The sequence below is a fragment of the Epinephelus moara genome, chromosome 21 (genome assembly GCF_006386435.1).
Source record: "Epinephelus moara isolate mb chromosome 21, YSFRI_EMoa_1.0, whole genome shotgun sequence".
Classification (NCBI taxonomy): Eukaryota; Metazoa; Chordata; class Actinopteri; order Perciformes; family Serranidae; genus Epinephelus; species Epinephelus moara.
The window spans coordinates 24342984-24368554 of NC_065526.1; the positions used below are offsets into that span (position 1 = coordinate 24342984).

The window sequence follows — 25571 nt, forward strand, 5'->3', positions numbered from 1 at the left end:
CTTATTAGCCACATCGTATTACCACAGAAATTTACCCTGAGCCCTCAGGTTTTTCCATCTTAGAGGCAGTTACATTAAAATGAGTAGTAAACCACAAACCGTGTACTCCGTAATACTATAATCTCAAGGGTCTTCAATCAAACTCCTGTTGGTAGGACCACAAGGCAAGAAGTAGAGCTGTAATCTCGAAATGAAAGCCTACAGCTGTGCTACTCATATAGCGTAGTTAATGGAGGATGTGATTCTGTGCAGCAGTGCTTGTCCCACAAGGTGACTCGGTCAGCATAACCATGTGAATTCAGAAGACCACCCTTGGGTTGCAGTAATGGTCGGAGGCCACGGTTATGTACTAACTGGTGCGCCGCAGCATAAATAACAGGCGCGAGGCATCTGGCAGGGCCGTAGATCATACTGACGACAGTGGAAGTATGATATCAGATAGGAGAAAAAGGGAGAAGTAGAGATGAATAGGAAAGTGGAGAGAGAGAGATGATAAAAAAAGAGGGAGGGAAGGAAGGAAAGGAAGGAGTTGGGGGGGAATTAGATGACTGTTATTGATTATCTGCCTGTAGGCAAGGAAGTAAGGCCAAATGTTCTGCTCTGCCAGACAAAAAAGTGTATTATTTCAAAGGTCATAGCATGCATTACAGTCTTTTTACTCCGAGTACACTCGGATAAACAGCAGAATAACAGCACAGAGAGACGACCACTAGCATGTAGCGCTGAGTGTACTAACAACGGCATTAAAAGTGTTTTTGTTATGACTGTGTGTTTTTTGCCACGGTCCGTTGCGTGCAGGTGTGTCTGAGCGTGCAGTTCATCTACCCTGAGCACTGTTTGTTTGATGCACTCTGCTATCTCCATAGCAACTGCCATAACACCTGGCCTAAGAGATAGCGTGCCAGAGACAACAGGCTTGACAAGATGTTAAGACGTATTTCAATGCACATTTCAATGCACATTGTACATTTGCCTCCATTTCCATGGAGATTTTCACAATTTTCATGCCATTACAACAGTATTACATCAATGGCCTCCTTGCCATGTCTTTGATGTCGGGGTGTGCCGTGTCATCCCTGCTGAGGAGACCTCTGCAGTGGGAGCTCTGCCAGCTAGTATTTCTCTGAAGAGCAAGAGGGTCCTGCTCACATGCCCTTCATGGCAGAACATGTGAGAAAACTTCTTGCCCTGCAATGTTTTGCAAGTCAAAGCACCAGGGCAGTTACATGAATACCAGTCGAGTCTCCTCCTGTCTGTGGGGCTTATTAGTCACTGCCTGAATGTCACACGGTTTCAGAAAGAAGCTACTGCAACTACTTCTACAGCATATCTAAGAAACTCGCACAAGGTCAAAGTTGACTGAACTATGGGAAACTAAGGGGAAAGAGATCTATGGGATGGATGACTAAATCTGTAAATTAAGTTTAAAGTAGAGTAGCTCATTCTGTGAGGAAATATTAATCAGTATGTGCTACTACCTCTAGAAGTGTGGCTAAAATTATGGGCGTGTCCTCCAGAATATATTTTTTTGCCTCTTAAATGTACTGCAAACGCACACATTGTGTTGGTAGGTCATTCTGAGCAGTAGCTCTATTTGTCAAAACGCTGTAAAGGCTGAATAATACATCAACATTTTATCGATACCGTAATATGAGTCTAGATATTGTTTTAGATTTTAGATGTCGTAATATTGTAAGTGTTGTCTTTTTCTGGTTTTAAAGGCTGCATTACAGTAAAGTGATGTAATTTTCTGAACTTGCCAGACTGCCTCCACATTACTATGATTATTTTTTAAATACTTTAAAAGCACCAGTAGTCAACCCTACAACACTGTCACAATATTAATTTGAGCCCTAACCTTAACCATGTAATGTTACCGTAACTGTACATGTTATCTCCAGATTTCTATCCATTACCAATGTATAACAGAGTGTAATACCACCATTACCTTTGTGTTCCTCATAAATCCATCCATTCATTAGCTATACTTGCTTATCCTTGAGGGTCGCAGGGGGCTGGAGCCAATCCAAGCTGTCACTGGGGCTAAGAGGCGGAGTGCACACTGGACAGGTCACCAGTTAATCACAGGGCTAACACATTGAGACAGAAACACCTACGGGTAATTTACAGCCTGTAGATGTGTTCACCCAACCTGCATGTCTTTGTGGGGAAAACCAGGGGAAACCCACACAGGCACGGAGAAGACATGTTATCTACGCAGAGAAAGTCAGCCAGCACGTTCGAACCCAGAACCTTGCTGTGAGGCAACAGTGCACCACTGTGCCGCTCCTCATAAATCCTTTGCTTGCTGTATGTTTTACACACCATCAGCGATCCAGCTATTCATAGAGCTCTTTCACCTGAACTCAAGTTAGCTTTGGCTTTCTGTTTGCACCTCGTGCTGCCGCTGACACGTCTCACATACTTCCATGTCTCAGACAGATGCAAATGCCTGTCTCGACGATGTTCTTGGCTAGAAACAGCTGCAGGCCATGCGCTTTGTTTCTGCAGACGACTCGTCTGCTTTTCACTGCCTGATTGACTCAAGACCAGTTCAGAAGTACAGAGACAACACTGATTGCACTATATTTAGTTTCCCTCACAGGTTGGGCCAGCAGAAAGGTGAATAATTAAAAGGCTTTGTCGGGTAAACACAGGAAACACTGAGACCGCAATCTTTGTATTTTTCCAACATATTTAACAACATAGATTCCTCTTACAAACATTTAGACATTAGTTTAGGGTTAAATGCTGCACATCCCCACACACAGGACAGTGAAAAACCCAAACGGCCTACATATTCTCCAGGAGAACATAACCCTTCTTTTTTTACCTATAAAGACAGTGCACTGATGTATGTTTAAAAGGGTAGATTTTAGAGCAGTAATATTTCATGAGGCAAGTGGCTGTGTTGCTGTCACTATGGTCCTTTGGTTCGCACTATCAAAGGAGACATCACCTTTAATTGTTGTCATCCATCACTTGGCAACAGGCTCACGTGGAGATCATAAGGCCTTTTATTTCTTGCTCGAAATGAGATCGGCTCAGATGTATAAGCTAGGAAACTTGAGAAAGGCTCACTGTAGCGCCTTAATTTTTGATGGCACACGTTGACGCTGAATTAGATTAACTATTGATACAGAGTGAAGCAAGAAGGTGTGGGCAGCCTGCAAGCATGCACACAACTCCTGTTCATGCTGTGGCAGTGTTTACATCAATATTCCCACACATATGTTTCACGACTGCATGTTCTCTCTGAAGGGACTATTCTCTGGGGTAACTCACTTAAAACATTCATACCAGCACATGCCATTCACCACTTTTTGCACATGAGAGTATAAGAAGGAAGTAGGTACTAGGACGCACTGAAATGGAAATGAGGCAGGCATGTTTTTTTTTTTATGCAGAGCGACTGTATCTTGTGCCACGGTGTCAGGGGCACCCCTGTTATGAGGGAACTGGGGTGTCTGGAGTGTTTTCCCCCATTGAGATGAGTGTGTTTGGGTTGAGGCAAAAACGCTGGCTGACGTGAGTGTGGGATTGAGCTCCAGCAGCCTCCCAGTGGGACAGGAGGACAGGGACGGGTCTCTTTCAGCAGGGCTCTGATTAGACCCATCGCCCTAGCTGCCACGCTCCACTCACACTGGTAATTGGAGCTGGCAGGAGGTTGGCATGCACCCCTCCCCTGCCCCCTCCTCTTCTCCTCCCTTCCCCTCTCCTTTTTACTCTTTTCCCTCTCTCTTCTCTCATGTAAATCTTACTTCACCTGCCTGTGGCTGTTACAGTAGAGGCACACCTCCTTGACATAGTAGTTTGTGATTACTGTATCATGTTTTCTTAATTTCACTAATTACCCTATTTGTAATTTTTTCTTTACAAACGACGTTGCCAATGTTTCCCCATGCCTTTTGTGTATAGTCAAGGCCCCCACTGCTATCCTAATTGAGTAGTACAACCACAAGACCACATAAAGCCTTCCCCTCCTGCCCTCTCTTTTCTACCTTACTGTTATAACCACAGTAAACAAGTTCATCTGCTAAGCTGCTCGTATTTCAGTATGTGTGCGTGCTAAACGGCTGTTGAGAGAACAATGGTCCTTATTTTTCACATCATGGAGGAACCAGTTCATGCGTACCTAGCTTTGCGTCTGACACCTTTCTGCCTTCTGGCTTTACTCATTTGCAAAACCAGGGCGTTTCTGCTGCTTTTTGTTGTTACAAGTCTATCGCAGAAGTACTTGGACTCCACAGAATGAGACATCTACAACATAATATTGTATCAGTACAACAGTTTGCATGCAGCGTGCATAATTTCAGACACTCAAGTCTGCATATATGCAGCATAAATTAACAGTGTGACAGTAACAGGTATCACACATGACATTGGAATTTTTTGTTTTGTTTTTTGTTGCAGCATTGTTCATCTTAGTAATGGATCGCCCGTGTGACATTATCGCAAGATTTTCACCTTACTCGTATTTTCCTGCCCGGACTAGACAGAGAAGTGGAGCTTTTTTTTTTTGATGAATTACACTCCAACACAAGAGGGCCTTTTTATTAATAATGCCCTCTATCTTGACGAACATCAACCTGCATTGCCTGCACTATTTCATTGGATCCTCTCCAAATTTCCCCACTCCTTTTCTCTTCCCTTTACATTAAAGAGGACTGAACAAAGGCATGTCTTTGTCTTCTTGGGATGACATGTTGGCAGACGAGGCCAACCGCAGGAGTTGCGGTAGAAGGAATAGGCAGACAGGGCTCAAATCTTACCTATCAGCTCATCAAGACATGATAAGTGTGTGTAGAAAGAACCTTCAATTACTGCTTTTTGTTGTTGTTGTATCTACCAAATGCAAAAGACACAGGCAACTTTAGAAAGCCCTATTAGATGTGGGCTGCATGGTTTCACCACTATTAGAGAAATATTACCTTTTCATCCCGAACATTATGTCAAGATTGAAGCCAAATTAAAATAATCAAGTACACAATATGTAATTTTCTGCTGTCAGTGTTTCTTGTTCACAATGAAAAAAACTGCCACTGAATAAAGCAGTTTCACGTTAAAAATCAGTGTTTCTCACATATTTTCTCTGGTAACTTAAGATCCAGATGTTCGGGAGGTTTTTACCAGGAGCTGAATTATCCGCAGAGGTCTACTCCTCTCCAAAACAAACGGACCTGGTGATTTAAACTGATAAAAATACTTAATAAAGCAAAGTCACGTTACAAATGACTGTTTTTCCAATGCTGTTCGACACAGCCGGAGCTGGAGTTGAGCTGCTGATGATGTTTGCTCAGCTTGTTTCTCTGACAACTTAAGATCCAGACGTCCGATAAATAAAATCCTTCATCCTTAAAACATACAGTTGAAAATGACCAAAAACTAGAAGTTACAGATTTCCCACATTGTTGGAACGATAGCTCATAGATAATGTAAGTACACAACTCAAATAATATATAACGTTGTTACAACATCGTTGTTACATCTACATTTTAAAATGGAAAAGTTACATATTATTTCTTAAACTGTCAAACCTCTTACGAAAGATTTTCAAATGTTACAAGTCCTTTTTAAATTTAATCAGCTTAACTGAGTCTTTCATGGCATAAAAAAATACAATTTGACATTGTATGATAACATAAAAGAATGTGATTTCTAAGAGTTGAGTCACAGTGATTGTGCAAGCCTAGACTCTCGCCTAGAGACAGGGTGTTAAAAATGTGAAAGGCCTGCATGTTAAAGACTCAATCATCTTCATTCGGTGACCTGGCCTTCCAGAGCACAATGGCATATTGGTACACATAGCTGGGAAGTGAAGTGAAGTTTTACCCCCTTCTTCCCAGGGGCAAAACCCAAAATGTGAAAACATTTTAGGTCCAGCTCAAATATTAACACTGCAGACATTTATTATGTCTTCTTTCAACATGGTTTAAACAGGCTGTGGGAGGTTTTGTTTTCCTTTGTGCTTCTACGAGAACTGTTTAAATTAGTCGAGGATTGTGGTTTTTCAATTCTATACCAACGAAATCCATTTTGTTTGCTTTAGAAATCGAACTGTTTTTCTGTGTTCTGTCTGGTTATGCTACCCCAAGAGTCACTAACTATTGGAAATTTCATGCTCCCTTAACAGTAAATCCAACTATGGAAAGAACACTGAAGCTGAGCAATGTTTTGCCTCCTACATACAATATGTATAACATGTACTGTACATGCAGCCCAGCCAGTCTCATTCAGCAATTTCCCATGTTGAAATTGACACCAAGTGTAGCCATGGTACACTGTGCACTTATCAGACATACTGTATAGCCCTGTAAAAACAATGTCTGCCAGTTGTAATAAAAGTTAACCTTCAATGCAAATATTAAACATTAAAAAGTAGGGGATAGATTCATATATTAGTTTTGCAGCAGCAGTTTGCCTTTTAAAGTATTCCCTGTTTGTGCTTCCTGATATGACAGAGCCGCTGACTCGTGTAATAACTCCTTTGGGGTCTTTCACCCTGTTTTACCAATGGTTTGCATTTTTCACAGCTCAGGAACCCTCGCCAATAATCTTAATCATAAATATTCTATAGGCAACTATACAAGAGGGTCTGGGTGAAAATATCCTGTGCTGATATTCCAGTTTCTTCAGTCAAAGGCATAACTGCACCACGCGCTATAGCATAAGTAGCTCCCCCCTCCCAAAATATGGTATGACAGACTTCTCAATCCTCCTCAGTACAGTCCCTGGGGCAACCGGCTAGGTGTGATTGACAGGATCAGTGTCATGCCTCATTGAATCAATTGGTTTCCACCTTTATACTAGACCTAGAGGGAAGCTACACCATTTTCTGGCTGAGAGATGGAGTGATCTGGGGGGGCCCAACCATGTGTTACATGTACAATATGAACATTGGAAATCAGCAGATGACTGGTAGATAATGTACAGACCCTTTTTTTTATATCTATGCTTGATTGGAGATCATCCTCCTGCTCTGGGCTACAACACTGAAATCTATAGAGATTTTTTATATGTATGGAAACAACCAAGATGTAGCCTCCAAGGCTGAAAAATAAAGCATATGCGGAAGTGCTCAAAACTGCAGTTCATTGAACGGCCACTTGAGACCTACAGACTGGACAGGTTATGCAATTACAAGATAGGGCTGAGCGATTTTGAGGAAAAAAAAAATTGAATTGCAATTATTTTGACCGATATTACAGTTGCAATAGGATTCGCAATATCAGAGGAAATTTTATTAGTATGTCATCATTCTCAATTTCCTTTTAAAAAACATACTAAAATTGATATGGTAGGATTTCTGCGAGTATCTGTACCAAACACATATATATAAACAAGTATGATATGTAGGCCGGCACATCTCTGCAGTGCAATATTTAATTAACAAATGTTGCGCCGCTTGTGATTTGAAAAGTGCAGTAGGCCATTATGCAATTCAGATAAAATTTTGATTAATTGTTTAGCCCTGATATAAGGGTGTTGAACATTTTAGTTTTGTGTAAATATTTTACTAAAATTCTTTGATTATTTATATGTATACAAAAAAAGCTGTTAAAGGCATTTTTGGCTGCCAAACGCCATCTGAACTCCTACTGTACTGTCCAACTGTGCCTCCCATCCCAGTGAATGCATACATGAGAAAATGGGATCCATGTCAGCAGCCACAAAGGGGCCTCCTCTCAGGTGGTGTGTGGCCATTACGAATATGTTGTAAGTGAACTGTAAGTAGCTGAGACTGGAGTTCAGCTCTCTCTAGGTTTGGTACAATTAAAGGTTTCCCCAGATTGCAGCTTTGAAGGAGAAAAACAGAGGAACCTATTATTTTGCTCATATTTGGCCACCAAACTGACATTTTTTTCAAAATGATTCTTCTAAATAAATGTTCACTCAGAAAATTACTGTAGCTCTAACATTACATTGGGTGTGTATCTACGAGTCTCCATCTCTCTCTACCTTCTCCCTTCTCTTTTCTTTGAAGGTTAGAGAGAGCAAACCACAGAGGAGCACAGGGCGCTACTGTTACCATTCTTCATACAATGACAAATTGTACGGTATTATTTCATTGTGCTGTAGTTGTCTGTTTTGTAGAGGTATCCTGATTTCAGTTGGGATGTCTGAAAATGAACCCTATATCGTTAGACAGGAAGTAAGCCTCGCCACAAAGATAAGAGGCCATGCAGAGATCTGTCAACTACATCTGAATATGAGACGATCCGGGCTACAGGCCAAACACAGGGGTGAAAGCAGGAACAACTGCTCTGCTGGGGATCAGAACAAAGTACAACACCCATGCACCTATTCATGCTCCGGCCATATACGTTTACATATGGATTTTTGACTCAGACAAGCCAAGTGGAGAGGAAAAAAAGTCCTATTCAGTGCATCCCTCAGGCTTCGTCTGAAATGAGACAGCCTTCTTGCTGATGTTATCTTGGAGACAATCAAATCCAAACACTGGCCCATATTATAAATGTCTGCTTGATCAAGTAGAAAAAATGAAAAAGTGCACCAATAACACTTTGAGTGGAGCAAATGTAGTCAGCAACAAATAAGTCAGAAGTAGATGTTTAACAGTCGTCAGAAAAAATGTATATATTGTATGTTTTCCTAAACAGTAGATATGTTACATTTCTTTTCATACGTATGACATAGTTCAGATTACATGTGTATAAGCTAAATTTCTCATCAGGTTGAGGAACAGATAGTGGATGACGTGATACCTTGGCGAGACGACTGCCAAGCAGCTGGTGTTCTAACGACAGTTTGAGATATGTCCAGCTGTATTTGTAGCAATCAAAGTGGGTATTGTAGGCCAAATCATAATGTTTTCTCAGCCAAACCAAGTGGTTGTTGTGCCTAAACCTAACCATACATTAACCACAGTGTCGTCACACATTAACCTGATCATTTTGAAACTGGATTGAAAAAAATGAAAGTGAAAAAACTGTACAAATTCATACGTGTGGTTTGCTGGATTGACAATGCCAACATTTATTCTGGTGATTGAGTTGATTTTTAAAGGTGGATTTATTGTGTCTTAGTGAATCACTGTCTGTGATTTATTATTTTGCCAATTAATGCTTAAGGTACTGTCACACAAGTCAAGGTAACACTGGTAAATATTCTCCTCCTGTTCACTTCCATTTATTACGAGCAGAAGGACAAATAAAACATTTGCTTCCATTTGGCAAAGCAAATTTGCAAATTTGCGTCTCCGTATCAAGTGGAGTTCAACTTTGGTGATCTTTGACCTGCAACGTCGCAGCCTCAACCAGAAGTATGTGAGAATTACCAGACAATCATGAATAATATTGGCCATGAAAAACACAAGCCGCCCTACATGAGAGATGCTGCCTGGCTGGCAGTGAGCTGGGAGAAAGGCATGACACATAAGAAACTGGAAAATATGCCAATGATATCGTATTTGGCTGTATTTATTAGCAAGCCAGCTAATATTAGCTAGCAAGCAAGTCTCTGCATCTGTCATAACCAACACTGCCTACAGTCGACAAGAATATCGCCTCGGCTGGTGATAGTCACTCGTCTGCATTCGCCCGTATAGTTTAGGTAGACTAATGTACATGGTTCTTTGCATGGCTGATGACTGATGGGAGACAGCCTTGTATTACTTGTAACACAGCTCACAATCGACAGTCTGTCACAGGAGATATTTGTTTTGTGTCTGATCAGTCCAGAGCGAACAACAACTTTCATGTCTTAATTAATTAGGGAAGTTTGCAGAGAATGCCGGCTCTCTCCCTCTCAGTCGAGCATTCCCACTGTTGCAATCACAGTCTTACATGGTTGACCAGTCCAGGGGGGGTAGCTGTAGATGAGACACCTTGTCTTTGATGTCCTCGCCTACCCTGACACAAATTCTCTTGCGTACACTGTAATCGTTAGTTCATTTTTTGTTGACCATTTAGTTTTACTTCTGTGACACTGTAATTAAACTGTTTCTTCAACTTTCATCATTAGCCAAATCTCTGTCTTGTATTAATTTTGTTCATCCCTGTAGAGCCACTATCATTTGCTTATTGTTAACCTGCAGTTAGGTATCTTCTCATGGTGAACTAAAGGCGGGAGTTACAATCATTATCCCTGTTCTAAGGATTTCATTTTAGTACTTTGGCCCCAGGGACACATCTACATATGAGGAAAAAGATAAAAGAGATTACAAGTTTAAGACCAAGCTGATAATAAGACCTCTCAAGGGCCATCCTGTTTCCTCTTTATTAACACTGTCCAGAGGTTAAATTAGGGTTTATTACGAGCGCAGGTGGAAGGAGGGTCTGGGTTAGGATTTGCAGCACAGTCAGACAATGTCAGTGACAGTTTCCTGTGACAACTTTTAGAGATAAGAATTCTGTTGCTGTTTTTCCAACAAATGTTTATAAAACTCAACATAGTGGGATAATACATTGTTTAATCTGAATATCAGAGAGAACTCAGAGGTAAACAATTGCCTAAGTGTTCCTAGTTTGAAAACATCTGAGTGATGGTACACAGTGACACAACTTGTCTTTACAGAGTGAGACAGCAAAGGAAGTGGGTGTTGAGTGGTGACAGTCATTTTCAACCTAGAAAAAAACACAGCTAAGTAGCTGTTTACTGTCATGCCTAGACTGTTGGTTTTTCCACAATAAAAACACATACTGTAAGTGTTAAATGTCAGCGGTCGATACTGTATACTGGGATGTTTCTCTTCCTGCTGAATCTGGTATGCTGGTGGGAGGTTGAGCCTGAAATAGCCCAGGACTATATATTGTTCATATTTTGCTAATCTTATGATATGATGTCAGTACATATTTTAAAAACAACCTTTCACCTTAGAATACCAAATTTTTGCTTTAAGGATTATACTTTGTGTGTTGTCATGGATATGCTGTTACATTCATTATGATGAGTTGGATTATTCAAATAGGTTTGTTTAGCTTGCTAAGCCTAAGGCGGCTCATTTATGCATGGGTGCCCAGAGGCAGATTGCAATCCTTCCTCTGTCTAAACCTGAGACTCCCCGTGCCGGGTAATAAGCCTGCTATGATAATCAATCAGATTTTTTTTTTCCCAACCAAATTTGAAATCCAAATCATACCAGATCTCCTATTCCCCTGTAGTATACCCTGCTCTTGGACTCTTTTTTTTTTTTTTTTTTCTTGCTTGTGTGTTTTCTGATTACTGTTCGGCCTGTAGCACCTGAAATGTATTTGCTCTCTTTCATCCTCTTCTCTGTCCTTGCCAGCTCAAAAGCTTTGATGCACTCAACGCCTCTCACAGCAATTGAGAGCCTATTCTGTCAGAATCTTTTTGTAAACACGTTTTCCCTCTCCCCCCCCCCCCCTAATTTCTTGCTCTGTGTAGGTCTGCATATACTTAAAAAAATGCCTTTGCAAATTTTTCAGAGAACCAGATCCCCCATGGCTTCCCCACCATTGATATGGGTCCCCAGCTGAAGGTGGTTGAAAGAACCAGAACTGCCACCATGCTGTGTGCCGCCAGCGGAAACCCGGACCCAGAGATATCCTGGTTCAAGGACATGCTTCCTGTGGACATCAGCAGCAGCAATGGGCGCATTAAACAGCTTCGTTCAGGTACAATTTGATTTGATCTAATTTTCTTCAAGGTGCTACCTGACATTCTGATAATGTAAATATTACAAAGGCAAGTTGCAGAGTACAAGCTGCCACCAAATACCAACAGACGTGAGACATGCTAGACTTGAGGATGATGTGAAAACACAAAAGGCCTTTGTTGTCATGTATGACTTCATGTATTCTCTTTCATCACAAAAGGACATGAAAGTTTTACTCAAAGTTTGTCACCTCTGAATTCTTACAGAATTTCATTTCTCACAGCCACAGCCACTTATAAAGTTACACAGAAGTTGGAATAAAGTTGTTTCTGCATCCCTGCAGTCTTTGACAGTGATGCCTGAGCTTGTAGCCACCCCAAGTACAGAAGGAAAAATTTTTCGCCATATTAAATAATCCTTAATCCCCTCTTAAACATGCAGCGGGGTGACAATGAGGCCAGCCGATGATGCGTTGGCTAGGATTCAACCTTGCAAAAAATAAAAAATGAGGTGCTCTTTGTCCACAGTAGCAGTCTGCCTGATAAATAAACAGTGCAGGCCTGACCTGGATCAGATTGAAAAGGTGCAAGGTGGAAAGATTAGTGGCTTTTGACCAGATTCAGTCTTGTGTCTCCTTACTAAATCCACCTCACTTAGAGTGTCAGGCCAAGCTGCAGGTCTGAGGCCCCAAAGATTAAAGATGAGAGCTCCTCCAGAATAAGCCTGGCGCTGGAGCTGCCCAGCAGTAGCTGAATACAGGTCACTGGAGCATGTTCACTTGAACTGTCCATGTTTTGCAATATTAAAATTCGGCCCTCCCACAAGCAAAAACCAAATAAAAAAACAAATTTATCACAAATTAGATAATAAGACGATAAAACTGTGCCTTAAACTGTTTTTTTTACCTCTAGGAACAAACTTTTAATTAGTTTTCTTTCTCACAAATAGTGAGAATGCCTGAAAATATGCTCCAACGAACAATTCTTTTCATCCACCACCCTTTTCTTGACATCTACCACTGTATCAGGATTTACATTACTGCATATGACCTGAAATGAGGCCAATTTTGCAATGGCAGTGAAAGAGAGCATTCATTTACTGCCATAGTTTAAAAAGAAAAGGCAAATCCAGTTCCTCCCTACTGCATCACGCTCGCTCGATTCTTTTTAGTGAGCACGCAGACACATTTGGTCTATCTTTTCACACCATCCCAATCATACTAACTTCTTTTCTATTTAATACCTCTGACCACTGAGTACTTTGTGCTGTGCATCATTCTATTTACTGTGTATGACTTTCATTCATTTCTCTTGCCCATTTTACTAACTGCTTTCTGCACAAATGCAGTCTGTACAAAGAGTAAGGTCATCTTAAATTAGAAAGCTTAATAAAAAAATCTGCTTATATTGCATACTATTTTAATGCCACTATGAAGCAAGCAGAAAAGAGGGTGTAGCTGCTGTCTGCAAATATAAAAATAGCAGCATTATATTTATATGTTTGCCTGACAGAGGGGATTATTCTTAAAAGCTGTTTTTTTTGTCATTTATAGACATGTACAGTCCAAAATGTATACTTGCTTCATAGCATTAATTAAGTGCACTGAACTTTGTCACATTGCATTTAAGTGGCTTCTACTCTGTATCAGTTTTTTTCCCGTTTTATCTGTGGCCTGTCAGAAGCCATGTTTTTCTCTCCCACTGATATAAGTGGATTACTAACTAATCTCTCAACCCTGTTTGCATCGAAATTACTCCCACCTAGGTGGTACACCAATTAGAGGTAAGGATGATAAAGTGTGTTGGAAAATATCACGTCCACACCATTCCCTCACATCCACATCACACCCCTGCACCCCCCCGCCCAAACGCCACGTCACTGGGTTCATCCACGCTGTGAGCGCCAACCCACCCTCTTCCACTTCCCCTCTTCGTCTTTCCCCCAACATGTCCTGTCCGCTGTCTGCTCCCTAACAAACAAATGATCACCAACCCTCATGTCAGGAGAATGAAAATGCAAAAAGCAAGTCCAAGGTGTTGTTTTGTAAATATGCTTTGTCAAGGTTCCTCCTATGAACTATGATTATGAACACACAACATACACACATTCACATGGAAAAAAAATCATTCCCCTGTAGCCTCTCTTCTGGCTTTTTCAGTGAAGAGGGGCGAGGAGCTGCATTTTAAACTAAAGGCCATGGTGGCCACAGGAGAATCTACCTGCCTCCTCTTTGCAGCCTCAATGTAAACTGTAATGGCTGCATTTGCATACAGCCTATGCAGCACCGTCAACCCTCCCCCCAGCATGGGAACAAGATGCCTGGTTGAGATGTTAAGGTGGAATCTTCAACCTCTTTTTGTGGTAATCATGTGCTTCTCCCCTGAGTGCAAGCATGATTTCCGCTCAACAACAGTGAGGTAAATAGTAGATGTCTGGGGTAAGCTGAATATATTTGGAGCTACCAGCTGTCTGTCTCACATCCTTGGCTCTTAATACAGCCCGTAATGAATTAAATGTTTAACTCTTAGACTTGTTACGGCACCCTCTGTGCCCCTTCTGCACCTTTAAGTAGTGAAACGAGGTTGTAGAAGATCCAGCAGTGTTCGAGACATTGGAAGTAATTGAAGAGGCTCAGTGTTGCAGGTCTGACAAGTGCCATAGCAGTAACCTTCTACACGCCTGTAGTACTCGCACTGTTTTTTCCCATGGGACAATGGGCAGATTGACAGATTGGTGACACCAGCATTAGTATGCAGGTGCATGTCAGTGCTGAATCAGACAGCAGTGAGCTCAGCGTGCAGTGCAAACACCTTGGAGAGATATGTTGTCACGAGATCTGAGGTGGTATCATCACGTTACTGCCCCGCCCTGTTTCGCTTATGTTTTTTTTGTTTTTTTTGGTCTCGTCTTGATTCGAGTCCCCTTTGGTTGGTGGTGAACCTGTTTGTTACATTCATCTCATACTGCATGATGTGAAAAAATAAGTATCCTGACATCATCTAATGCTGAGTATTAATGTCATTTTCAAACTGCATGGTGGCTGGCTGCCTTTCATGCTAGTACCATGCTGTTTTGGACACGTAATAAGTGTTAACCACTCGCTTTTGACATACATATGTACTACTGAGAGACGTAGTTTTGTTTTTAAACATGTATTTTTTTTAGATTGTGGGATCCAGGTAAGTTTTGCTGTTTTAGGTTGCTTATTTTTAATTTATGAAATTACAACTCCTCTTATCTGTCAGCCATTTGCAATTCAGTAGCAATGATTATATGACGGTTATGGATATGGAGTGTCAAAAATGACCACACAAAGACAGGTCTCCAGGGCTTTCATGCTTTGTTAGAAACAACATGTTAGCCTTCTGTCTGATGACTACAGTTTCTTGGGATTGTGAATACTAATCTAAGCCATCTGGCACAGCAGCGTTTCCCTTGAGGGCTTCGGTGAGACATGGTGAAACACTTGGTAATGAAGGAACGCAATTATGACCTCACTGCTAAATGCGGACTCAACAAAGATTAAAGAAAAGACACCTGCATTGGCAGTTGCTTTGCAGCAAAATCTTAGGCTATCAAGCAAAAAAAAACTTAGATGAACAGTGCAGTCATCAGTTACATTTATCTTTTTACTCATTGTGGTTAGATATGCTTGCATTTTAATTTTATTTAAACAATAAGGATATCTGAAAACATCACAATACCTAATCAGAGTAGTGTTCCTCATGAAGCCCATATCTGTAAATAATGTCCTTTGATAAAACTGTAAAACACTGATTGCACAGTTGTTATTTTAAAGCAGCAGGTTGGATAGTTCTTTAGACATTATCCATTCATCTGCCTTTGTTGTGGTTATTCTGCAGCCTCGTCCTAGTGTCATGCTGAGATAGATAACCCTCTATGATATGAACACTTTGGTTTGTCAGATGGTCTAATCAGACTATGATAGTTGTGACATGTTATTCAGATGATTAATTGACCCTCAGTCATGGTCTTTTTTTTCTTCTTAACACGGTCAGACAAATATTCTGTTAGCAGTTTCACTAAACTTGCCAAATCAGCTAAATGCTTATGTTGCTGTAAGCATTTTCTTGACAAAACTGCATCCATGTTCTGAGACACTTAATTACGCATGAACTGTGTTACACTAGTTGACTACAGGCTCTCTAGCAAGTCACAATACAGATATCTGCTGTGGTTTCATGCCAAATTACATCTCATGTTCCGCAACTGTCAAGGCGGCTAAATTTGTTAATCCTCTACACAGGAGCTCTGCAAATTGAGAACAGCGAGGAGTCCGACCAAGGGAAATATGAATGCGTTGCCATGAACAGTGCTGGGACCCGTTACTCCGCTCCTGCCAATCTCTACGTACGAGGTAAAGTCAAATGTCTTTCTCAATTTTTGAATCAATCGTTTCTGTTGTCTCAAGCATTTGCAAACCACAAACAGCCATGCAACCCTTGAACATGTCTTGTCTCTTTCATTCTGAATGCTGTTCATTCACCAGTGACTATGCATCTAAATACCTCTTTCTGCCTTTAGACATTCTGTGGTACAACTACACAGGTGACTTCAGTTATTCTGGAGCATTTTGCTGCATTCATGTGCTGCTCGGATGGTCCCATTTTCAGAGTTTAGAAGTTGTTCCTCTAAATTTGGTGTATTAACGAGCTTTAAGTTGTAATGTGGAAACTACATGGACGCTACAAAGAAGATGTGGTATCTTGTATTGCTCAGAGCATTTAAACAGCTTGTTGATAACAGTTTGAAGCTTTATATCACAAGTGATTTTTTTCCAGATTGTATTACTAGAATATTGCTTTACCCGACTAATGCTAATAAATAGCTTTTCTAACTATTCCAGGTCACCCTACATGGACAGCAGCTAACAGTTACAACCTAATTCCATATTGCAAATTACATGTGGACAGAAATTGGCATGCAATATGTGAATAAATGAAAAGTTTATTATCCGCTTTCTTTCTGCATATGTAATTTCAGCTCAGCAACTTATGTACCAACATCTTTGACGACTTTCCGAGTTCTTGTTGCAACTTGAGGCGTCGTCCACGCAAATTTTCCCAGTAGGGAACTCTTTTCTCCAGTTATTGCCACACCACCAGAATGCAGGGTTGGAACGCTTCTCAGGAGGAGTGTGTAGGAGAGTGCAGGCTGTGCGTGATAGACATCTTTCTCACTCTCCCGTGAGCTTTGTTGCACCTGTCAGGGTGGGACAAATTACACCTTTGTAATCCTTATTGGTGCATGTTGCAATTCTCTGCGTAGCTCTGCCCACCTTCAACCTGAGCAAAGTTCTAATTAGCTGGAATAAGTGAAAACACCTGTGGGAAACCACCAGAGCCTTTGACTGTTGCGTAATTTCTACATTTGACCATGTTTATATCACTATTTCACTCCTTTTCTCTCCTTCCACCAGTCTTCTAACTATTATCCTTGCCTTGCCATTCCTCCCATACCAATGAGCTGAACTAACCTCAACCTCCTGTTTGGCTGCGAATTCGACCAGGTGCGGCCTCTGTGAAAACAGCTGCATTGAAACGGTTTCCTCCGCTGGCATTGAAAGCCGTGCCAGGCCTCATTTCTTTTTTATTTTGACTGTATCGAAAGACTCCATTATTCCCCCCGCACAAGCCAGAGCACCTGAAGGGATGGAGGGGTCTGGAGTTTCAGGGTTTGTTTTTGTTGTGGTGTCTCTGTGAGCAGACTAATGCAGGGCAAGGGCAGCATTGTACCCATCCTGGAAAAAGCTGGTATGGGAGAGAGAGTAGTCTAGGTCAGCCCCTGCAGATAACACCACCATGTCTGATGTACATGAAACAGAATAGCTGCTCCAGTTGTTAGTGTGGGTGGAGAAGGGAGTGAAAGTGTCAGGGTAAGAAAGAGACACACTCGGCTATCACTTCATAATTTTGTTAAAAGCATATAGTGTATCACAGAGGCTATTTTATGGATGAGTGATGCCATTGTCTCTTTCAATCCATCAAAATAAAATGAGTAAAATGTTTCCCTTGTAGCAGAACCCAGACAAAAAACAGCTTAGGAAATGTTAAACTGAATTAAGAGTACTATTTTTTTCAACAAACATTTCTTTCTCTGAGATGAGATGTTTTTCTCATAGGAACATATCCAAGAAAAATGTTTTTCCAACAGACAGTACCTCCTCCTGGATCAGAGGAATCAGAGGTAAAATCATCCTCAAGGACCACAGCGGCATCAAATTTACAGATTAAACACTGTGGGCTCCAGAAGGTTTAGATCTTAAATCTTGACAGGGGGAGGTAGTCAGCCAAACAGCAAAGGCGAGGAAGGGATGTAAGTCTCGTCTATTAATCAGGGCATGTCTGTCACAGGTGCAAACGCAGCTTTTTTTTCCCCCCTCAGAGGTAATTACAGTAGTTGTGTGGCGTGGCGCCAGCAGGGGCCCGAGATCCAGCTCGTCTGTAACACCACCCAGGTAGCTGTCAACCCGCTGGCCCCGACACCAACTTTTCCGCCAGCCTCACCACACCAGTGGAGAGATAGAAATCAAACCAACCGTAACCTTTTAAAAGTGTGCTTGTCTGCAATGAAGAACAAAGGCTCTAGCCATGTTTTCACTCCGTCTTTGTTACTGCTGCAAGAATGAGGAGACAAGACCCGGGGCTGTGCTATCACAGGGCTGCCTGATTGGGTTTAAAACATAAGGGACTCAAGACAAGTGGCCTTTGACATGCCTCTCTCCTTTTCCTGTTGTTATATGTTTTTTTTTTTTTATTCTGTGACACCAGAGGAGAGATTTAGGGGTTTACAACATCTGCTTTCAAAATTGTAAACAGAGCAAGCATTGGAAGCAAACATGTCATTTGGCATCTGTTAAATTTTTACAGTGCTGATGTGTAGCAGCAGGCTGTAAAAACTTGATTCCAAACTTCCAGCACAAAATTAAAAAGATGCTTTGGCTGAACAAATAAATACAGTAACATTACAATTCTTAATGCATTGTGATGTAAAAAATATTGCAATTCACTGCTGAGATTAACTGTATCCAGTTTTTTTTACTTTTGAGTTAATTATAAGAATCTATCACTTGATTAAATCCAGTGCCTTTTCAGAATTCCATCCTCCCTGGGTAGAACAGTAATTTGTCGCCTTGTAGTGTCAATAAAGTTAGCACTACTTGAAGGTGACATATGGAAATATTACCATGGGAGAATGAATTGTGGTAATATTCTCTATCAACTGCCTACTAACACCCGCCCACATACACACACACACATACACCCTTGTCAGGCTTCCATTAAATGGCTTGTTATGGGTTGGCGTTTTGTCTGCGAATGTGTTTCTGTTTTCTTCCACTCACCATAGCTACCTGATCTAATTCCTGTCTGCAGGTACACAAACATACTGTCAGCGCCGCCATCACCACCCTTGTCTTGACATTTGAGAGCCACCAGAGAATGATGTCCTCATATTTCTGTGTGGGAGGGGGAAGGGTCTGCTCATGGATTGTTTTTGCCTTCCTGTCTGCGCATCTATTTATGTCCCTCCACTTCACATCCATTAAGTGTGTGCGCATGTTTGTAGGTGTGCAGGTGTGTGCGCACCTTGTTTGCTGTGGGCGCTTTTGGTGACCCTCCTCTAAAGGAGGACTCCATAAACGTGGGCAGAATCACAAGCGTCCTGTGATTTTGCATGAGCGCTCATTTGTCAAATGCTTATCCCGCAACAGAGGAGGGATGTCAGCTTCTGTCTGCTGGCACTCCTTCATATATCCATGTGACATGTCAATATGTCACAGAGGATAAAGTGCTGCAGTCGGGCTTTTCTCTTACCAAAATATCTTCATGCTGTTATGTGTGTGTGTGTGTGTGCCTGAGTGTCAGGGAGGGAAACTTACAAAATGACCAATTCATTTCAGTTTAATGAAGAAAAAGATGAATTACAGGAGTACATGTAGAACCTTTACATCAATAAGTGCTCCTGATATGAGAAATGCCCTTTCAGTCAATCCATAATGATAACAAAATCAAATAGATTTAACTGCACAAGTATGTTACAGCAAGTTATTATCAATTTTTTTTTAAAAAATGTCATTTGTGTCATGTGTTTTATTTGATATTACAGATACTGACAATGTAATGTGTTAACTGCAGTGCCAAAATGATAAAGATGGCAATGAAATATATCGAAGAACAACACTAAATTATTTATTTAAGTGAGTTTCCCCTCCCTGGTACTGTATGTATGCATTACTCTGCCTATCTGTGCCATGTCACTAACCTCCACTGTCTACAGAAACACTGTTCTGTTTCACTGTGTTGTCTTCCTCTCCACTTTGTGTCTTTTCATCCCATTGCTCACCTCCATCACATCCCTTCATCCGCAAACAGATCAGCGTGAAGGTTGGTCATTTTCACTTTTAATCCCCTTCCTTCAATTTGATGCAGATTTTAGGTGAGGTCAACCATCCTCTCCAGATCCTCTGATGAAGACACTGATCTCCCCTCCCTGAAAAACAAAAACATTACCAATAGCTGTCCCTAATCCCTGATAGTGTAGATGTGTTGTTTTGTCTACTCGCATGAATCCCTGAATAGTTCGTGCATGCCTTCCAACGCCACTCCCCCAAACTGTGTTTCGATGAGCCTTGCCAAGACACACAAGGAGTCCCCGTGAAGTTTGCTTAAGTGATTACTAGGTCTCTGTCGTGCTATGTAGCTGTGCATTCTTCTCAACCACACCCATATTACCAATGTCAACTACATCCAACAAAAACTATAGCTCCTTTCACCCTCAGACTTTCCATCTGCCTGTGAAGGCCCATCAGAGGTGTGTGATGGATTACTCCGGTATTCAGGTGGCAACCGGATTTGTCAGGTATTTAGGCAGCAACACCCCTGCTCTCCCACTGAGGGACATGGGTATCAGAACTGACAAAGCCGTTCTCAGGGGATTATGTCTGTTTTACCGCCATGGGCATTCTCTACGCAGAGACTGAAGGATGTGATAGGCACATGTTACCCTAACAAGAAGACAGACATCCACCCCGTCGTCATGTGATGTTGCAGCAGGCGGCCCCACAGGAAATACATATTTTTAAATTATTTATTTATTTATGGTTTATTTGATAGGGGCAGTTACAATGTACATAGACAAACTGAGAACAGGTTTCTGATGCAAGTATCACACTGTTTTCAGCAGATGTTTGTTTGCAACACCCGTCCCTAGAGGGGCTTTTATGAAACTAAGATTAGAACAGTGAGGTAAAAAGAAGGTAAACCTAATACAGCGCGGCAGACTAAAACACACATTTAATATTACATTTAAAAACTACACGAGTACAGGTTTGCTGAGGATGAATTACCCAGGATTTGGTAGCTCTCTTTAAAGTGGTGAAATTTGCAGCAAATTTCAAGTGATCAGGTAGTGAGTCCCAGCAATTTGTCCCTTTCACAGGGAAAGCTGTCTGAGCACAATATGCTCTGCACAATGGAACCTCACATAATTTGTTATGTTATATTTCAAGAGTTTTGAAAAAAATGCTTCTACTTTCACTTAATTTACTGTGTAACATCTAATCATTAAAAACTGGGGCTGGGGGTCGAGGGTTACATATAATGGGTAGATAAATGGGACTTTTTGTAAACATGAGTTTTCAGTTGATTTACCTGAAATAATGTAACAAATAGCCACTTTGTTAGCATGCAGGCGCAGCAATCTTGGCCATAATACATAAAAAAACAACATACTTTGCTGTTTTGAAGTGATTTACCAAGCTTGTTGTAAATTTGTGATATATGCCAGTTTCCTTTATCATATCTGGCACACTTTGAAACTGCTCCACCTGACTTTTATTACATTTTGCTAGCGTATCATATGTGGTTAAACTGCCCCCCGTGTCAGTGGTGCATGACTGCTGATGACTGAAATTGGATGAAAGCGAGTTGGAGTCACAAAATGATCGCTAATTTTTAAATACCATCATGTTGACGAACCATTCGAATACTGATTTGGACGTTGATTACCACGACCATGATTGAAGCTTCAAAGCACCTGAGTCAGCACTATTAAAAACTTAAAGGACGTACTTTATATCGGGAGATTTGATCCGTGATCGACACATTTACAGACCGAATCTCTACCTCAGAATTAATGGATAATGACACTGACATTGTCTAAGAGACAGCTAATGTTTTGTAAATTATCTCTTCACTTGTACCATCTGCAATACACTGCTGCTCAAAGAGCTGACCTATAGAATATTTAAGAATGAGCTGGCAGCGTGCTGACAGGGGGGATGATCAGCCATCATGGCAGCAGCCATAGCCCAGCGCTGCTGCCAGGAAGCCTGGGAGCCCGCTGACTCTGTGCCAGTTTGCTCAGATATTGATTGACTGGACAGGTTCTGCTATCCTTGGGCACTTTGTCAAGGCAGTTAAATTTATAGGTATCCAGCAAGCAGGCTTGCAGAGTGGAGACAGGGCTTATTTTGTGGTTTTGATAGAGTCCCGGAGCCCGTCTCTCAACGCCGCTCTCAACAGGAGAGAGGCTTCGGGGGAATCGATAACAATTACCTGCCCTCTAGTCATTTTGTTCCACAGCACCTCTCCAAACTTAACCGCACTGCATGAATTATTCACAACATTAAGTGTTCAATATACACAGGGCCCATTGACTGACTGCTCTTAGCACTGTTTAGTCTATGGAATCATGAAAGAATAACAGACACTTTGAGCTTAATGGTCTTACATTAGGGCCGCTCCTCTCAGGTTTCGCTTTTTCATAAGCATATGTTGTGAAAAATAGCAGCTCTTGGAGAATGTTACAGTTGTGTGAGAAGACACAGGTGGCCACCAACATAAGTGGAATACTAACGCCTTTCTTTTTTTTTCTGGAAATACTCAAAGGAAAGTCTGTTGTGCATTAGTCATACTGGAAATCAGATGTTCAGTCATTTATATGAGAAACTCGGACCAAGTTCCTCCTTTATCTTTGTCTCCCAGCGTACTCAGGCTTGTGATCCCATCCCATATCTTTCCTCAGCTCCCGTGCATGCTTTGCTTGAGAATGTCGTCCCTGTCCTGTTCCCAGGCACTACTCTGCCTGTCAAGTGTTTTAATTTAAAAATCAGCCGTATGCCTGTGAACCTCAGAAAGCAGATGTCATGGCTGATGTTAATCTTTCTAGACTGTTAATATGTGTCACCTTTTCCCTGCATGAAACCTTCCTGTATAATCCAGTGACTCACCAGATTTGTCCCCACTTGTTCATTGAGTCATTTTGCAACTTTTACATCATTAAACGGTCATCATTACTTCGTCCTAAACCTTTGCTGACCTCTTGACTGTTCCCATCATTAAATTGATTTTTTTTGTTTGCCACACACCCTCTGAAAAGGTTAGTTCTTATAAAGCAAACTGCAAAGTTTTGATTTATCTGGGTAATTGTGTGAAAAACAAACTCAAAAGCCCAAATTCCAAGACATACATGAATCAGCGTACTTTGTGGCTCAGACTTGCGATATTAATACTTTTATGAGATATCGAGCCAAGTAGTTTAAGTCCACGTGATGGTATTGATATTAAAAAAAAAAACAAAAAAAACCATACACACACAGCAGCAGGTCTATATGCGGAACCTCAATTATTTTGGGAAAATTCAGATGAGTGTGAACCAGGTCCCCCTTATTATGGTGCGGTCCAGAGAAGCAGCCTTCTCCTGACTGGAATCTCAAAAGGTGCTTTTGTGTTTTTTCCATTTCGCCACATAATGAGGGGAATAACAAGCATGGCTATAACAACGTTCTGGTTCAAATTAGATCGGGGAGGGAGGGGTGAAGGGTGGGGGGAAAGGGAAGGTGGAGGGAGACTCACATTTGAAAATCCATTTTCATGGAGACCGGTGCAAAAGAGCAATTACAGTCAAGGGCTTTTTTTCCAGTGAGACACAGAGATGTTGTAGTGCATTAGGGAAAACAAGCAGTATAAATTCTGCAGGGATAGTTTCATGCCGTTGTGTTTTGAATACATACGACCAGCAGTAGTGGGATACTGTAGCAATAATGGGTCCTCGCAGGGGAGCTAAATGTTTGGCTTGGCTTCACTCTCTCCATGACCAAGGTTAAAAAAGTCAGAGCTCCTCCTTCCTACATTGAGCGCTGACTATGGAAAGGTTCAGCATATCATAAATTTATCAGGTCTGACACTGATGGATGCTCACATAGCACTGTCAAGTTGGATTTTCTTTGCCATGTCAAGCGGATAAGTTTGCTATGGTTGCCAAAAGTTACCAGGAAAAGATCTAAAGTGTGTAAATATGGCAGGCATTTCTTGTGTATCTTTATTTAGACAGAAAACAAGTCATATGTAAATGCTGGCTGCCTGTTTATTCTGGGCCAGCTTTTCAGTATTGCATGAAGCCTCTGCATCGGTGTTTGCCTTGTCCCTGGCGACGTCAACGGGCCCTTCTTGTCTCCATGGGAACCCTTTTTAATGTCAGCCTATCTGCATATCAGTACTGCACAAAGAGAGGGAGAGAGAGAGAGGGAGAAAGACAGGCTGAGCAGAAGGAGCCAGAGAGAGGGAGCGGGAGGAAAAATCAAACAATGCCATCTCCACAGGGTCCCTCAATGATGCAACTCTCGCTACCATTTGACACACTGACAAAAGAGGGCCAGACAGAGTCTCCAGCAAAACTGGGCTATTTTTTGATTATATCCCCTTTTGTAGGCAAGAGGATAAAACACCCCCTCAAAGTTTTCTTGTGAATTTCCAGAGCCATTTTGTGACAGTCCTATTGTTCCCTTTGTGCTTGCCTGCACATTAGGACAAAAGCGATCAGCCCTCCATTTGGTTAGCTTTTCTGAGTTAGCTTTTAGCCTTATGGTGTCGTGTGGGGTATGACCATTCATGAAATCCCGTAAAAGTTATCATATCCACCTGACACATCCTACCTATTCACTACCTTCTCCTGCCTCTTTTCACCCCCTTAGTGCGAAGAGTCCCACCCAGATTCTCCATTCCACCCACCAACCAAGAGGTGATGCCAGGTGGCAGCGTCAACCTGACATGCGTGGCAGTGGGCTCGCCGATGCCCTATGTCAAGTGGACGATGGGCACGGTGGAGCTGACCAAGGAGGAAGAGATGCCAATGGGACGCAACGTGCTAGAGGTTACCAACATTCGTGAGTCAGCCAACTACACCTGCGTGGCCATCTCCTCTCTGGGCATGATTGAAGCCACCGCTCAGGTCACTGTCAAAGGTGAGGACTGTTGTTCAGACTTGCTCCATCTATCTGTGTGGGAGGTTGTTGTTGTGATGATGCGAACTTCGCTGTGTCACCCACAGATCTGATAATGAAATGTTATGATACAAAAGGCCTCTGAAACTTCTTGCACATAATCATCACTGCTGTTGTGCGGCGGCCTGTGGTTTTTGTTGATACTGAGAGGTTAAAATTAAAGGCTGTTTGCACACTCTTTGTCAATGAGTGCCGTGGTCAGGGCCGGTATGTGATCCTTTCTTCATGTTTGTTGAGTCCTTTTTTCTGGTATCATAGCGTTTGTGTGAATGTGGCTCCACCCACCTGTGTTTGTTGTCTACCCATCGCAGCCTCTTTTATCAGTTGTTGTCTGTATTGATCCCACTCTCTACTCAGCTGATCGATACACAGTCATTTAGACGGACCACAGCAGTACAGACCCCCTTCTACGAGGATGCTGTAATGAAGACCCTCTGTTTTGTTTTGTATTTGTTGCACACTCAAAAGGGGAACAACTCCTGCAATTTTCTTGTATTGTCAGTAATGACCAGCCCGCTTATAAAACACAAAATTGGGATTTCAGTCTTGCTTTTCTATTCATTTGGGAATAATGGCTGCTGACAGCACTATAAGGATTAGCTTATGAAACAATCATTTCAGTGCTATGAGTTACAGAATGGAGAATTACATGACCAGTCATGCCTTTTCTCCACAAGAGCTGGTTTTTGC

The 25571-nt window shown here is 41.7% G+C and overlaps 1 protein-coding gene across 3 annotated transcripts in view; it reads left to right on the plus strand.

Annotated features, from left to right (window-relative positions):
* Positions 1-25571, plus strand: part of LOC126408757 (receptor-type tyrosine-protein phosphatase F) — a 188402-nt gene that overhangs the window by 93232 nt on the left and 69599 nt on the right. For all 3 annotated transcript variants that reach the window (XM_050074419.1, XM_050074418.1, XM_050074420.1), the window contains exons 5-7: positions 11409-11597; positions 15846-15956; positions 24573-24842. In XM_050074419.1, coding sequence (XP_049930376.1) covers positions 11409-11597; positions 15846-15956; positions 24573-24842 — 570 coding nt within the window. The remainder of the gene's footprint in view (positions 1-11408; positions 11598-15845; positions 15957-24572; positions 24843-25571) is intronic.